General features: G+C 42.3%; 1 protein-coding gene across 1 annotated transcript in view; it reads right to left on the reverse strand.

The window, feature by feature from the left end:
* Nucleotides 1–17573, reverse strand: part of TRPC1 (transient receptor potential cation channel subfamily C member 1) — a 441909-nt gene that overhangs the window by 165608 nt on the left and 258728 nt on the right. Inside the window, exon 9 of the mRNA XM_085633605.1 lies at nt 13183–13326. Coding sequence (XP_085489731.1) covers nt 13183–13326 — 144 coding nt within the window. The remainder of the gene's footprint in view (nt 1–13182; nt 13327–17573) is intronic.

The raw sequence follows: 17573 nt of genomic DNA on the forward strand, positions 1-17573 counted from the left end.
ATGGGAAAAAGTAGGTAAGAAATCCAGATAGAAACTATATGGGAGACGTGTATGCAAATACTCAGGTTTTTAATGAGTACTTTAAGATCAAATGTGCAAATATCTACTGAGATACAATAAAATAAGCAGGCAGACATTCCCACCACCAAAGATTGTTTTAGGACTGAGGTTGCTTGCTTGGAGACATTAAGTGATTCTGTAATGGTGCACTTCGCAAGTCTTTTTCACTTCACTAAACATCTTTTGGTACACAGGTTATTGATCACAGAAGGCTAAGTTGTGTTTTATATTTAAAAAATGTAAAAATGGATCACAATGAAAGCCTGATTATAATACTTGCAACTGTCTGTTGGCCAAATCTTGGCCATATTTCAGCAATTTTATATGGTAATTTGAGAGCGGCAGGATATTTGCTCTCATATATAGAGTAGTTTCCTAAACGAAGAGTAACATATCCAGGGCACAATGTACTAAGAGACAGGTCACATAAAGTGGTTGCAAGTTACGCACTAATTTTTTGTGACCTGTCTCTTATTCTGCAATGTGATCTGGATTCTAATAGGTCGCATCACAAAATCTCCAGTTGCAGGGAGTCACAGAGCGACTTGCCTAATGAGTAATATTTAACAGGGTTGCTATTTGTGACTTTCTGTGATTGACCACAAACAAAAGGATGATGGCCTGCAAGGAACATCAGACTATTATCCCTGTGATTGTATCCACAAACTGAGAGCTTTTTTAACAGCAGCCTCAGATCCCTAAAGGATCCCTTGATGCTTTTAACCGCTTCGACGCGGCGCACATTCCCCCGCTGTGCGGGCAAATTCCACGCGTGAGCAAATCGGACGGACCCTGGCCGTCCGATGCACACGCCCACCGTGACGTCGGATGGCCGGGAGCCGTCCGACGCATGGAAGAGGTTAAAGCAGAAAATAAGATTCCCGTTTAGGAAAACATTAGAGGGTCCAGGCAGTGGTTCCTGGACCACTGCCTACTCCCATCCACAAGGCTGCCGACAAAACTTGCAAAGTTGAAGGTGTCCCAGTTACCACCTTCTTCGAAGTGTCAGTAACTGCTGTCGCAAACCACTAATACATATTACTGTGATTTGCATTTCAAAGGAGGCACCCCCCTTTCACACCCCCTCTTAATTGTGATTTGGAATGGATCGTAAAGCCCATTTTGGGTCAGAAAGGCTTTTCCCACTAGTAAAATGGGTTTTGTACATAGAAAATAGATGTTTTAAGGTGACAGACAATGTTATTTTTGTGAATTACAGGGTTAGCAACCGCAAAGTAACTTTGTTTATTGGGCTCTATGGGCCAGATGTATCAATATTGGGTATAGCGACTACCTAATTGCGATTCACTGTGAATCGCAATTAGGAAATCGCAATTCCTAATGTATGAAACTCATAGAGTTTCATTTATCGATTCCTAGTGGGTCGCAAATTGACCTACCTCATGACTATTAATGAGGTAGGACGCAATTTGCAACGCATTAGGAATTGCTAAAATCACAGGGATGGTGGCCTGCTGGGACCACCAAGTCTGTGAGTGCTTTTAAATAAAGCAATACATTTATTTAATGCAGGTCTTTTCCTTAAAGGAAAATTGGATTCATTTAAAAAAGAAAATGAGAAGTTTTCTTTTCATATTTTAAGTGTAGGCAGTGGTCCGTTGGAACGTAAAAACGTTTTTACGTACATTCACAAAGCGGAATGGATCCCTTTGGACACCGCCCTGTTTGCGAATGGATTACCACCTACTTGAAGTAGGCATTAAAATGCAAATGTTTAGCGACTGCATTTTGGTTGCTAAACATTCTTACATACCACTCCGATTCCGTATTAGGAAGGGACGGCCTTGGCACGCCCCTTCCTAATACTGAAACGGTATGTAGTCACAATTCCAAACTGCTATTTGGTAATATGTTACTGAATCGCAATTTGGGAATGATACATACAAAAATGAATTGTTCCGGTCGCAAACAGCCTGATTCTGCGAATCGGGCAGTTTGGAACCGGAAAACTGCTTGATACATTTGACCCTAGGTCCTTTTAATGGATCTTTATAATACATCCTTGATGATTATTTGCCTGGATTTTCTGATTGGAAAAGTATAACAATTAAGCACTAAAAATGCATTTTTAAAATTAAAAGTGCAACTCTATCACAAGGAACTGATTTTCAGTTTAGTTAGAAAACCATTTCCAGTCATGCGTTCCTTTCTTTTTGTCTGTTTCAGCAAACGTGAACTCAAACTCATTCATGTGGCAAACATAGCTTTTTTGTAGCCTAGAGACGAAGCAACTTGTTTATTTGTGTCCGATTTTCAGATCTGAAAGCCAGCTGAATCTTTCACAAAGCCATTATGGCCAGCATCTATGGTAGGTCTCGGCACACCTGAAGCGAAGCCACCACTAGACTGGAGACCAAGAAATGTGAGGAAGGAAAAACAAGGCAGTTGGACTTTTCCTTTTATGCACGCAGAATCTGGAACAACAGCTCTGAATCCACACGGACCAGCCCAATGTTTCTCCAATTCAGAAAAGAATTCAGGAGCGGCTGGTATCAGGGAAAAGAGGTAGGGCGGGAAGGGGTCGGGTTGGGCGACAAAGAAAATTGAAAAAATAACTTACATGCCGCCCTCCAGTATCGTGCTCTTCTGGCTCCACTGCAGGCAGGCTGCCCTGCGGCCAATCCTGAAGCTGCTCTCATTTATGAAAGCAGCTTCAGGATTGGCCTGAGTACTGCAAATTTGAGCTCCCAGAAAGACTTGAAGCCTGTGCCTGCTCTCTCCAACCCACCAACACAGCTCTGCTTGGAAAAAGCTTCAGTGCGCATGGTGGTTTGGCCGGCCTGAGAGAGCCAGCAAAACCGTCATGTACAATGAAGGCAGTGTCCACCACTCCCTCTTCAGTACTGTTACCCTCTTGGCCCCGCCCCCACGGCCCAGAACACAGAAAACATAAAACGATTATAAAATGGGTTTTAAACCCATTTCATTATCGTTTTATTTTTCATGTTTTTGAAAGTGCTGGCGGGGGGCGAGGCTTCCCCGCCATTGCTGAGGAGCCGCCACTGAAAGAGTTGAAGACTCACCTCTTTAAAGTAGCAATCCAATAACGAGATGCCGTCCATCACTCGTTTACTGAATGATCGGCTTTGACCCGGCACAGCCTTCTGCTGTCTTTTTGGCTAGGTTCACACTGTACAAATACGACATACATACGAATCAGACTGAATTTTGTTCAATCATTTGGCACTGAGAACACGTTTTGCTACACGCTTAGAGGTCCAAATTTTTATGTTCAAAAAAAGTTCTCTGCAGGTGAGTGATATTTATGTCTCTGATTTTTTCCTGCTTCATGTTCTTCCATGAATCCTCCATCTTAATATTTAACGGTTAGTCAAGTAAGCAACTAATTCAAAATTCCATGTAAACAGAAACATTCACGAGTCGCTCTATTCAGAACTGCATACACTGGAGCCTGTATTAGACCGCCTGACCGATACTGTTTGAGTGACTGCTTTAAAACTATTTTCCAAAGGTAGGTTACACAGTTCAAAAGGCGATAGTAAAATGTGGGTCCAGACCTCAGACGGGGATCACTGTGTCTGCCTAGAGGCTCTTGTTGATGTTTGATTTAGATGAATCATGTCACTGTTGGTCGGAAAGAAGTTAAAATAATCAGATATTGCCTGGTTAAGTGGAAAGACACTGCGAACATAAAATCTAGGAATTGGCGGATTTTACGTGATAGCTAAAATATTACTATATTTTAACGTTTTTGGGCAAGTGAAAGGTTTTTCAAAGTTGTATATTGTATTCCAAGTCTACACATTAGGAAGGCACCAGAAAGACAGGCGAGACACATTCAGGCGAGTTAAATGTGAAGATGAAGGGAAAGTTACCAACTAATAACCCTAGCTTTACTTTATGGTCATCGACTTTAAATTCATAAACATTACAAACGCATCTGCTTATGTGTGGGATCCCAAAACGCAGTTAAATTGAGGCAGCTATCAATCAATAATGCATATTACACACACAAAGCATTTTTTAATAAAATCCAGTTAAAGCCAAATGTTGAAGCTAAAGAGCTTCTGAACTGCAAAACTGCCATTTTAATCCATTTAAAAAGGAAAGCTGTTGCAAGAAATTATACTACTGGGATAAAACAGAATATTGACATTGCCACTTAAAGAATCAGCTACCTTTATTACCAGTGATATAGAACAGTCTCAGCCTGGGTAGTTCATTGTGTACTAACTTCAGAGTAAGACACATTCTTGCCAATTTCCAGTTTTGCTTCTGGCTCAACGTGGCGGCAGGAGGGTGGTGCATGCATTCACATGAGATGCCAGTGATGGCGTACTACAACCACAAGTAAGTAACATTTGCTTCTCCAATACTAGATATTATATGATGCTCATTCATAGGCATTAGACATGACTAGCAAAAATATTCCCTCAGAGGAGGGTAAACGCTATTGTAAAGCGCTCTGACACCTCTGGGTAAAGTTTGCGCTATATAAAATGCATAAAGAAATAAATAAACAAGAAGCATAAGGAAACGATCATGGGTGAGAAATGAGTTCACTACACAAAATTACAGAGCGGTCTCACCTTCCAAGGTGACAGTCCTGCAGTCAGACTATAAGGCTATTATACCTGGCAACGGCGCAAACTGATCTCCAGGGGTTGCTGCTTTGCAACTCTGTGGAGAAGTGTGGCTCAATGGTTAGAGCGGCAGACCCTGATGCAGAGATCTGGCCCGGGACCAGAGTTCAATTCCCTCCTCGGCGGGTCTTGGGCTCAATTTCCTCGGACCTGATAATTCTTGCCTCAGTCCCTACTCTAATCATGGGTCTCACTCTGCAACTCTGGGCAATAGCTTGCTTAATCTCCACAATGGCCCCAACAGCGCTGGGGATGCCCAGGAGTGGATATTTCACAAGGAAAGCCAGGAAGGGTTCCACAGCGGTATGAGTACAAGCGCCTGGATGCCCCGTCGCTGGGGCAGCAGTGTGCTATACAAGTACAAAAATAAAAATGGAAATCCCTTATAAGAGCAGCAATGGCTGCCTTAACCCTAATGGACCAATGCCCTAGAATTACCCATAATGGTCCACTCAGATTTTTGATAGTGTGCTGAACTGCATTAATGTAAAGGGCTAATCCTGGTAGCACAAACGACGATAAATAACATGTATTTTATGCACGTAAGACTGAAGGGCTACCTTTACAACTGATGTTCGGAGAGCACTGTTTCCTGGGATGATGAAATCAGGAGGGAAGAAGATAATGGACTAGTCCGATGTATGTTAACATCTTGAATTTCTTTCTAACGACTAACAGGATAAGTTCTCAAAACGCCTTATTATAATTCAATGAATTACTGGCCAATGTCAGTGTCACAAGCAAACTTTCTTTGCATTCCCATAAAATGTCAAAGTTTGGAATAGCTTTCAAGAAGGAAGGGGAAAGTCATCTAACTCTCTTGGGAAGACCTATTTTTTCAGAAAATAATACCTTCTTAATCACGGGGAAAGAGAAAAAAATGCATGCGAAGCAGTGTTGGAATTGGGGGGAAAATTACTCCGGGAACCCATAATTTGGGGGTCGAGGTGTGGCAGAGGAAAGGAGGGGGAGTCACAAGGGGCTAAACTTGAATAGCAGAGACTGACAGTCAAGTTTTGCGTTTATTTGAAAAAACAATCTGCTGCAAAAAAGTGGCAACAATGAAACCTGTGACAGTAAATCTGTTCTTGCTTACTTGGACACAAAGAAGCAGCATTTTAAAATATCGAACAGGCTGAAGACCCTTAAGGTTGTTAAGGTAGATATAAGGCTTTCCTTTTGACTCACTGACCTTTTAGATTCTTTCCGAGCACTGCATGGGCAAATAAGGGATAGAAAAATCAGAATAGTCCTTTACGTCTGATGTTTATTATTTTGTAGATGGACTGTAATCCCCGTCCTAAGGAAACCAAATAATTGGAGGCTGAAACGCGAACGCGTCGACACACTGATTGATGAGGAGTCCACAGATTGGGTTGACTAAGAAATTAGTTTTTTGGCGCATATTAAAAAATCAGGAGAGGAGCTATACCTCTGACGCCAAGAGGATTACCTCTGAATGTATTACTGTGAATAAGAAGTATACATATTTGTAGCAATAGTCAGGGGAATTTTTTTATTTATATATAATACATTGTCGTGTATATAAGATGTATATATGTTGTATGAAGTTGTATATAGAGGTTGTTGTGTAATGAACCTTTTTGTGTTTGTTTATGGATATATTACGTGTAAAGTACTCTGATGTCCACTAAGAGATATCCGCTTCTGAAAATTAATTATTGAAAGTGTTGATAAAAGAAAAAATATATTTCCAAGAAAATTCTTTGTTTCTTGTGTATAAATAAACAAGAGATTTATCCCTCCACGCCGTTTTTCTTTATACATAACAGGCTGAAGACGCCTGCTGCAGAGATCTTTGCGTGCCCAGCAATTTTGAGGGATCATAAGAGCAGTAATACAACTCTGGTGGTTAATGTAGTTCTGGGAAACTTCCATGTTTTGTTTAGTCACAGTTTTTACTCTTAAATTAGCATAGAGAGTTAGTGTGCCTGCTGTAAACCACACTGTGTAACATGCAGATCACATATTTTTATTTGATGTAGATGGTTAAGTGTGCCACTGCTTTTGACACAGATCATTTTGATACTTTCAGTTCATAAATTGCAATCCTTCTAATATAGCGCAGTGATCTATTTACCAGCATCAAGGAGCTGCATGCAAACTGTAGGTCATAGCTTTTTCTCAACCCGTCTAAGATTGCAAAGAAGTGCTCCTCTGGGAGCTAATAAAGTATATTTTAGTACAGACAACCCCAATCACTGCATTATGTTTTCTATCCAGACTTGGTGTTTCTGTCGACCATTCCCTCTTAGCATATAATGTTTACAAATATGGGCAATATGTGTTTCCTAAGCCTTATAACCCTCATTGTCTTAAGTAACATTTCCTGCACATTGATTTACACCCTTGTATGATTTATTGCGTCTTTGTGTGCGATGTAAAGGGCTGACACCCTACACTGGAATGAGTAGTGTTATAAATGAATGACATTAAAAAAGTTAGTGGGTGCTATTTAAATCATTATTTATGTAATTACTCGTACACACAGATACAGCTGGCATTCTTACAGTGCAAGCACATCCCTTGCATAGGGGGTTGACCAAAGTCAAAAACCGGTCTCCATGTCATAGTTTCTCTTAAGTACTGCTGAGGTGACAACAAGCTTTGTGCCTTTATTTCCCCACTGAATTGACATCAAGATGTTAGGCTCAAGATCGTTCCCTGTTACGATGATACTTTAACCCCTTCGATGCGTGTGACGGAGCGGTTCCATCATGCGCGTCGGTTGCGCTGTGCTCATGACGGAACCGCTCCGTCACGGCCCCGCCCGCGCACGGAACCTTCAGCACGGCGCGGTAATCCGCGCCGCGCTGATGGGGTTAACAAAAGAAGGTCACATGGCCTTTTAATTCAGGCCTTTGTTTTGGCCCAAGCTGGATGTTATAATATGAAGGACCCCTTGCTGTCCGCAGGTTGCTACACAGAACGGAATGCAGACAACATACAGGCTCTGCTGAATTGTGTCCTAGTGTTAGCAAATTATGGCATGTTTCCCTGGGTAAGCCAATCTCAGATATGACCCAGAAATAGCAGGACGGCGGCGGGCTCCCCCTACTTTCGAGCACTGGAGTCCAGGTGCAAAATCTCTTCCATTTGAAGCATACGAGGATTAATGTATTATGATTTTTATTCTTGTTTAAGGCATTTAGGGATGCTTTACAAACTTCAAATGTCTGAACTGATGGCGTTCAGGAGTCAGGCAGAGAAGAACGCTTAGAAATGGCGGGAAGTAAGATTCCTGCCAAACATTCTGGAGAGGGGATCCAGTCTCCTGAGCAGTTTCTCTGACAGAGGAAGGACTGAATATCACCAAAAGCACAGCCAACCTAGAGCAATAAGACTATTATGCGTCCACTCCTTCATGATTTTCAGCTAAACATTTGGCACCAGTCAAATTGTCAGACAAGCAAGAAAAAACCCGCTAGATTTGTACCTTATTTAGAGTTTGGCAAACATGCTACTCTCTCCACCAAACCCTCCTTCTGCCCACCTCATTTAGAAACAGACACACCCTAAGCTTTCTGTCAAAGGAAAACTGTCTCTGGTGGTCTGGCAGAATAGGGGCCTTAGAGGGAAAGACATTACTCCACCAGCCCTATTTGCAGTGCACAGTGTAATGTCCTTTATTTCTGTCCACCACTGCCAAGAAAAACCTGGGGGTGAGGGACAGAAAAAAAATAATACCACCCAAGCCCTCCCATGGTGTGGGGGGATCATTATTTGTCTGTTTTTTTAGAAGCAAACTCCCAAATTTGAGAGTTTGTTTCTGATAATCAAAACCTTTGGAAAGGTTTGGCAAACAGCTGTCAAAATGATAACAACCATCCACCAAACCTTTTATATCCTGAAAAGAACCAACATGATGGCAATCCCAGGGACCGGCGGTCGTCTCTAAATTTGGCGGATTGTAGTCTGTCAGGATGACAAAGTAATGTCCTCCACCACCTGATGAACTGAGTACCGCCCGTTAATCCCTAGATCAGATGATTTGGTGCTTGGCGGACAGGGTATTTCATCAGAATTGTCGCATATGTTCTGACCGTCTGTTGCAGAGCATTATAATCAATGACACTATAAATACAGTAGACAGGACATCCACAACATTTTGACAGAATACCCTGTCCACCAAACCCTAAATAAAGTCCTGCATATTATATGTTGCTTGCGGGGGGGGGCACGTCTGGCTTCAGGGCTTCACACTGCATATAAATGCCTGTGAATACTTTCATTAAATGGTAGTATAGTTTGTCTGTTTTTGAAATTTGCATCCCTGGAAGGGGTATACCACTGTGTGTTAGTCCTGCGAGAGATACAGCAGCAAAACAAAATCTGCTTCTCTCGATACAGACTCATTGTAGAGTCTTCTGCTGGCAATGGAATTCATGTTTGCATGAACAATGGGGACAATGACTACAGAAAAAGGTGCATGTCTCTCACCACCAACATAGTTAATGCCACCAGACTGTTTCCTTTAACAAGCTTCTTGCTTGAGCTGATATTTAGAGTTATGTAAGAAGTGCATCTTTGCATGAAGGAGTCTATCGCTATTGACTGAGAGGATAGATGCATGACTTACTGTACTCACTTTCACAAGCATTCTGTTGGATGTCCTGGGACTCTGGCCTAGTTCTACAAGGTTTGGCTTCATACCCACGGGTGCTCAGACTGGTTCAGTGAACCACCACTTGAACAGGGGGGTCCAGCGTATTGTAGCCCCTGCTGGTGTGGTGTCCATGCTTTCTGGGTTACTAACAGTTCCGTAAAGGATTAAGGGTCATAGTGGAATTCAAACCCAATTTCATTCTTTAGAATAGCACTCTCAAGTACTGTACTAAGAAAGGACACTATATATGTTACAACTGTTTTATTTCAACAGTCATATCCTGATGATTAGTACTCGAGCAACAACCACATAGAATATGGTTGAAACACTACGTTTGCATGTTGCTACCAGTGAGAATAAAATGAACAGTTCTAACATAATTGGAATGTTCATTGCACCATATCACCATAAGAACTACTTCTGTGTGCAACACTATGTGAGCATGGAGTAACTAACTTGCCTCTAGAGTTTCTTGGGACCCTGCATACTGTATACCTGTTCACAGCAGATCAGATGTGGTTATCAGACTTCAACTGCAGTGGCGGCAGGTAGGGAACGGGGGTGGCGGGGCGGTGGTGGTTTGGGGTGGGGCTTGAAAAATATATTTTTAATAACCCCCTTACCTCTGGTTGCCAGCCGCGTCGCTCCTCCGCAGTCCCGGAACCAGGAAGCATGTAGGCTCCCAATAACCAATCAATGCAGCGCTGTGATTAGTCTGAGCGCCGTGGATCGGCGCGTAGATGGGGACAGGTAGCCTGTGCATATTCCCTACCATGCTGTCCACTACAGGTGAGGAATATGCAAGCAGTCATGTGCAGTTAGTGTGCACAGTCCACTCCTCCTCCCTGAGCACCAGCCCCGCCCCACGCTAATCCAGTCCGCAGCAACAAAAAGTAAACGATAATAGCCTTGTTATTATCATTTTCTTTGTTTCTTTTTCACTACTCTAAGAGCAGTGTGGCGACGCTCTTCCGCCTTAGCCGCCACTGTTCAGCCGGGAGAGAATGATCGCTCTAAAGGAAAACACAGAATAATTTGGGCTAAGCTCCTCTCCTTTCCATATCGACTCTCACAATAAGTGTGGATGCTTTGGCAGTCTGGCAAAACCTTTTGTGATAACCAAGTGCGAAGGCCTCTCAAATTCAGTGGTCAATTCATGGGGTTTATGTAGGGTTGATCACTGACTTTTAGCTTACGTTGGAGGATTTCCATTAATCTAATAATTACGACAGTTCCCTGCAGTGTTAAAGCAGGAGTGCATTGAAAACTAATGGAAAAAGAACCCGTTTGTCATCCTTACTTTCCAATTTTTAACACAACTGGTGATTGGGACACTCCAAGTAGTCTAGTGTGTGATCATGCATGAACATGAAGAATGAGCCCAGAATGTGGGGGAATGGTGCAATTGTTTTGAAGATTGATGAAAAATTATTGTATGTAAGACAGTTGACTTTCTGAAGAATACATGCTTGGGGCCCATCTGTCCAGCACTGCTCCCAGATACTGTGTACTGGGGTAGATACCAATTCATCATCATTTAGAAGGAGGTCCAAGATTCATAGAACTTTGGCCTTTACTCTGAAGATTTGCCATGCCCTCTTTCTGTGAGGAGTCGCTCTCTATAAGTGCTGATACTTGGCAAATGTCTGTTTTCTTATCACACTAACATCACAACCATGCTCTCCAGTATGACAGTTTGTCCATATAAACAAGGCTGACCTACTTCAACAGCACAGACAATGAATATCTCACTATTTATGAAGAATTAATATTACCCCCTGATCTCTTTTGTAGAAGGACAAGTATAGAATCTTGCTGTATAGCAAAGAAAAAAAAGAGACCCAGTCTCACATGCACATTTCACCTTTGTTGTAATCCAGTTTGAAACAGAGCCTTTTATAAATTATTGCTCACACCAGCCTGGGTGTTTGGCTTTTCTTGCAAGAACAGTTTTATGTTTTTCTGCTGGTGTGAAGGTCTGTAAGCAAAATCTCTTTTTGGAAGCCAGGAAGAACTACAAAGCTCCCTCTACAGGTGACGGAGAAGAGCTGCACAACAAGAAGAGTTTCTTAGGGCCATATTTATGACCCTGTTTGCCTCGCTCTTGCACCACGCAACGTGGCGCACGAGTGACGCAAACCTTAAGTCATATTTTAGAAGCCATGCAAAGCCACTTTGCGTGGCTCCAAAAATATTAAGTAACACAATGCAGCACAAATCGCTGCATTACTTTACTCTGCCCTGGGTAGGCGTTCCATGGGCATTGCATGGGTGTTCCCACACAACTCCCATGGTTTTTAATGCATTCCCAGATTTACAAAACTTTTTAAACCTGAGAATGTGCCAAAACAATATGACTTCCCAGCACTTTGCAGCACACATAGAAAGAGGAAAATGCCTCTCAGGATTGTTTTTGTGCAGGAAGGTACCCCTTCCTGGACAAAAACAATCCTACCTACAACACAGGCACCGTGGTCAAAGGGTGCCTGCATTGGTGCTAGGCTGCCAAAATGGCGCATCCCTGACCTTTCCCTGCGACACAGGGCAGTGCAGCAAGGTGACTTGATGCTCTGCCCTGTGCCACAAAACATGTAAATATGGCCCAAAGTATTTGGAACTGTGCACTGGGCATATTAAGAACCCCGGCTCTAAACTGTCCACACGCTTTTCATGTCATTTCTAATCACTACACAGTGTATTGTCTTTGCTTTCTACATTTTTGTGTCCACACCATGCTGTAACTACATTAAGTGAGGAAGTATTCTATAATCTATAAAATAATATTGGTATTACATTGTTAATAAAGTAGCATAGAACACGCACATTCGAAAATATAGGATAAAGTATAGCGTCTGCAAACATTTGGATCAATACTTCTTGGTTACATCCTCTGCTGCCAGTCTGAGATTTCATACATTACTATATCACACTTCTGTGTAGACGACACAAAATATTAATTGCACAAGACTATAGTATAGTGAGCATACTGGCTAGATAAATACTAAGGGGCATAATTACAAGCCCTTTGCATCGCTCTTGCACCACTCAATGTGGTGCAAGAGCAACGCAACTGAAAAATATGATTTATGAAGCCACGAAAGGCCACCTTGCCTGGCCCTGAATGGCTTTATAAATCTTGAGAAATGCAACACAGCGCAAATCACTGCATTGCATTACTCTGCGCCAGGGAAGTGTTTTCATGGGTGTTGGGTGGGTGTTCCCATGCAACATAAATGGATTTCGACGAATCTCCAGATTTACCGGAAGTGGCAGCTCTGGGAATGTGCAAAAATCTATGCCTTCCCAGGTGAGGCATAATGAGGAGAAATACCTTTATTTCTCCTAGTTTTTCCTCTTTGTGTGCCGCAGGGGATTGTTTTTGTGCAGGAAGGTGCCCCTTCTTGCGCAAAAACAAGGAGGGGGACCTTCCTGCACAAATGGTGCAAGGGTGTCTACATTGGGGATAGGGAGTCCATTGTACACCACTGCAGAGGAAAAGGCAGGAATGCGCCGTATTGACTTAAAAATGCTTTTCCCCATCACGCAGCGCTGAGCAGTAAGGTGACTCGCTACGCTGCACTGCATGACAATCTCGTAAATATGTCTCTAAATATAGAAAGCATATATTCTACAATCACTTTAGGTACTTTGTATGGAGCGACAAGGCTGCTCAATATTTCAAGCACTCCATGCAGTAGAGGTTCATTTAGATAACAGTTTTAGCAAATATTCACTTGACATAGTGCCACTCAGATAACAGTGTTCATTCAAGCTAGATGTTTACTCTTCTAATGCGTCAAGTGAAGATCCATTATTTAAAACATTACTGAGAGTTCCACATTTTCATTTGCATAAACATGAATAATTTACCTGGAGCGGACCCAAGATCGAGCTAGTCGTGTACATGAAGAAGAGTCGAAGGTAACTTAAAACGTTACCAAAAGCGAATAGCCCTTCCGCCACCAGAGTCGGGTGGAAGGCATCCCAGTCCTTCCTTTCCGCAATAGAGTGAAACTGTAAGAGATTCAAAGAAAAAAGATTGGAGTTGTCTGCAATTAAAGAAAAAGGCAGATATTGTCACCCCATTCTAACTGGCTTTATCAGGGTATCTTAACCTTCCTTCCAATCTGTTGTTTTAAATGGTCTAAAACAAGTGGAAAGGAGGAGGCTATCAAGATGACAATGAGTCTAAAGTACATTAATAATAATAATACCTTATCATCTAAAGTGCTTCTTGCCACAGTTTTTGCCATGTCACAGGGATATAAAAACGTGTTAATATTACTCAAATATGTCCTGAACTCAAATGAATTTAACTCCCTGTGTCATCTTGACTTGGGAGATGCCATCTGAAGGCTACAGAAAATGGCTTAAAGTTTTTGGGAGAAAATTTGTTCCTAACGATGCAGATTTGCATATTTTAAGCTCAGGAAAAATGTTAGGAGATGAAAATGTAATCCTTGGAAAAAATGAAATCCCAACAGTTATCAGGGCAGAAACTACTGACAGATCTTTTTACTCATTATTTATTTTTATTTTCTCTAATGCGCAGACAGACCAGGCAAACATGGGCATCTGAGTGATGCACCTTCTAAGGCAACATATAGAATGCATGGATAAAATATACAAATTCATTATGAAAAGCACTGAATTCACCTGTGGTTAACTTATAAAAATTTATAAAAATTCAACAACTTTACCAGGATTTAGACTCATACCTGGCGACAAACTTTATGTTACTTGGAAGACAGAAAATCAGATGCCATGCTCATCAGAAGTGGTAGGAGGCTCTGATCTGTTGCACTAGAGAATGAACAGGTAAAGGTAGGTGCTTTTGGGAAACTGAGTACCATAATTTTGGGCTGATCTCCGTTATGTAACCTGCTGACCAGCTTGGATTTTTTAATTTCCTTGTAAAACGAGATGGCGTATCAGTGGGTAAAACATCATGGCAATGCAAATAATCTTAAATTGATCTGTGCTGACAGATACATTCAGTGTAGTTGCGGCCCAAGCATGGGTAGGTTGGGGTCAAAATTTCCGGAAAGTCGTCAATCTGGTAGCAGAACAAAGGATCGCTTTTAGGGAAATGTGTGTAAATTTAGGCATCCCCAACAAGACCCCATTACTGGACTCTCCAGAAAGTAACACAAGCTCTAATAAAGGTAACAAGGTTGGAGAAGCAAACAGGTTTTTATGAGACAAACCGGTTGCAGGTAGAAACTGGGAATGGTAAGAGAGATATTGGTCAGGACAAAAAGATGCAAATTTGGCAGCTGGCCAACTCCTACACCCAAGAAGAATTTAAAAAATATGTCTAATGGATATACGAAACAGAAACTCTATCTTACCTTTGAGGCAATAAGGTGCAGGAAGAAATGGATTTTGTCACGTGCAACAGTGTAGAAAAGTGGACAAGTTAGCGTGAAAACTGCTAAATCTAAAATTCAACCAAAAGTAGTTAGCCCTATGAAAGAAATCGACTGTCATGCATCTTGACTCACAGAAGCAGTTAGCAACAGAAACACATCAAAGCCAAACCCACATTGTAGAGTCTGTGAGCCAATTTAAAACCGGGTATTTGCAAGATACTTGGGAGCCTGTGGAAGTATTTATTAATTTTGAGAATATTTGTTTTAGGATTATCATGGGTGACACCTGGTGCAGAAAAAAAGGTCCACCTATTCTATAAAGAAGCAGTGTCTCCATTGCTAATGGCCCATCTTATGAAAAAACAACGGATACCTTTAATTTGCTTAACCCTCTTGTTTTTAGTCTTCGGCTAAGAAGACACCAGTAAAAAACATTTCTAGCTGACCCATGTAATTGCAATTCAGGTCTAACAGTTTTTTTTAAGGGATAGTATAAATGTTGACTTAAGGGGCACAACCTCACGCATACTAGGGAACCCATAAGTAGAAGACTGTACAGCCAGTAAACAGTAGTACTCTCGATTTCTCTAGTGTCAGATGTGGAAGCCACTGATAACGCATACCACACTAGATAGGTGAGGGTTCATCCTCCTATGAGTACATGAATGTTTAGTAATTTTCCAAGAGGTTTTGGATGGTTTTTCAAGAGGTTTGGTACTTCTTGTATTTTTTTGACTGCTCATGAAGAACATACAACAGTCTTTTATCTCTTTTTGCTCCTCCCTTAGTGTGTTGGCTAACTAAGTTGTACCTGTTGTCCTGCATGTGTGATGTCCCTCCTTCTATTGCCACCTATCCTTTACTGAATCTTTGTATTAGGGAAGGTTTCGCTGCAGCTGTCCATGTTGTACTACTGTTGTGTAGTGAAGCCCAGCATAACATTTTCTACTATGCAAAAGGTAATAGGATTTGCATTGCCAATGCTTGTTTTGATGCATTATGTGACTGAAAGAGCAAACCCTCACAAAATATGTGAGCAGTGTTTTACATATAAAACCTTTGGTTTTACATGTGAAACAAGCAGTTTTAAATTGATTAGAATACTTTGTACAGTTTTAAAATAAAGCTGCCAAATGGCTCCATGACATGTATCACATCTTTGGCAAGTTCTGACATGTTAGCCAACATCACTTTGCCATCTGGGGTTTTGAATCCAAAATGAAAGTGTTAAAAGAGAAACTATAAGTCCTGCAATTCAACTTGCTGTTGGCTGAGAATCCGGAGATGGGTGAGCATACCATGTGTCATTGTGCCACTTGGCAGGTTTGTGATGTGCAAAATAAACTTTTGTTACTGACTTTCTACCATTGTAGGTCTAGCCTTAGGTAGCACATGTGCTGTTGGTTGCAAGATATATTGCTAGCACGCCCATTGCTTACCATTGTTGGCCTCACTATTGCTCATTTGCTTGCTTCTTAATCGTCCGTTTCTATAGTCTTTCCTTCTTCTTCTTGTATTTGTCCCTCCCTTAGAGCATGGATGCATTACTTGGGTCATTCACTACTCATGTTTCTCACGCTACTTTTCTCTTTTTCTTAAAGAACTGTATAAGAGTGGGTGTGTTTTCCAGCTATCTTCCTCACATACTTCTCTCCCTTCTTTGTTCTGCTTGCTTGCCCTACCTCAGTGTCATTCTTGCTCCCTTGCCACTCATGTTATCTTGCCACCCATTGTCTGTTCCCTCCCTGCCTGGTCTCCCATCCTCTGTTGCCCATTTACTTTTCCAGCCCTTCCTACCCACCCTTCGTTGTTCGTGTGTTTCCCCATCCATTCCCGCCCGTCATTGTCCATGTGCTTCCCTATCCACATCTGCCTGCCCTCTGTGTGCTTCCCCAGCCCCCAACCCATTGACTGTGTGCTCCCTCATTCCCCGCCCATTCGCTCTCCGTTGTTAGCTTGCTGCCCCATTCCCTTATACCAATCCCCCATTGTCAGTCTCCTCTCCCAGAACCAATCCCGCCCACCCTCCATTGTCAACTTGCTTCCACAGTCTGTCCACTAACACACAGTTGTCCGTGTGCTCCAGCAGCCCCTCCCACCCTCTTTTGTCAGCTTGCTGCCCGGGCACACCCTGTCCACCCTCTGTTATAACCTTGCTGCTCCAGCACAACCTCCATTGTCAGCTTTGTGCCCCAGCTCCTCCCAATCACCCTCCTTATCAGCTTGCTACCTCATCCCCTCCAGCACACCCTCCATTGTTAGCTTGCTACCCCATCCCCATCCCCTCCACTCACACTCAGTTGTCGATTTACTGCCCCATCCCCTCCTGCCCACCCTCCATTGTCAGCTTACTTCTCCATCACCTCACGTCAACCCTTTTGTTGTCAGCCTACTGCCCCACCCTGCACCCATTCTCCATTGTGCGCTAACTTCCCTAGCCCACTCTGCCCATTATCCATTTGCCTCCCAAGCTCCTTCTGTTCACCCTCCACTGTCTGCATACTTCCCCACTGTCTCTCTTGAGTCCTCTGCCACCCAGATCCTTCTCTATCGCCCTCTCTTACTTCATGTTACCTTGTCCCCCAAAACACTCCCTCTTTGTTTGGGTATTTTTTCTTTTTTTTTTTAAAAGAAAAAAGTGAATTAGCACGGGCAGCTTCATAGCGCTTTCTTTTAAAATAGTTTTACCAATGATGCACACCATGGCTAAAAATCATTGCCAAAGCCAATAGCTCTCATAGGTGAGAACTATTGGTGTTGCCAATGTTTATTTCTTGTGGGCATCAAGGGTTAACTAGCCCAGTATGGGAGAGAGTAGAGATCACCTTATAAAAGAAAATGTGATCATCTTCATGCCAATACCATATCATTAATATTCCTTGTAACAAG

Source organism: Triturus cristatus, chromosome 11 (assembly GCF_964204655.1).
Source record: "Triturus cristatus chromosome 11, aTriCri1.1, whole genome shotgun sequence".
NCBI classification, from domain to species: domain Eukaryota; kingdom Metazoa; phylum Chordata; class Amphibia; order Caudata; family Salamandridae; genus Triturus; species Triturus cristatus.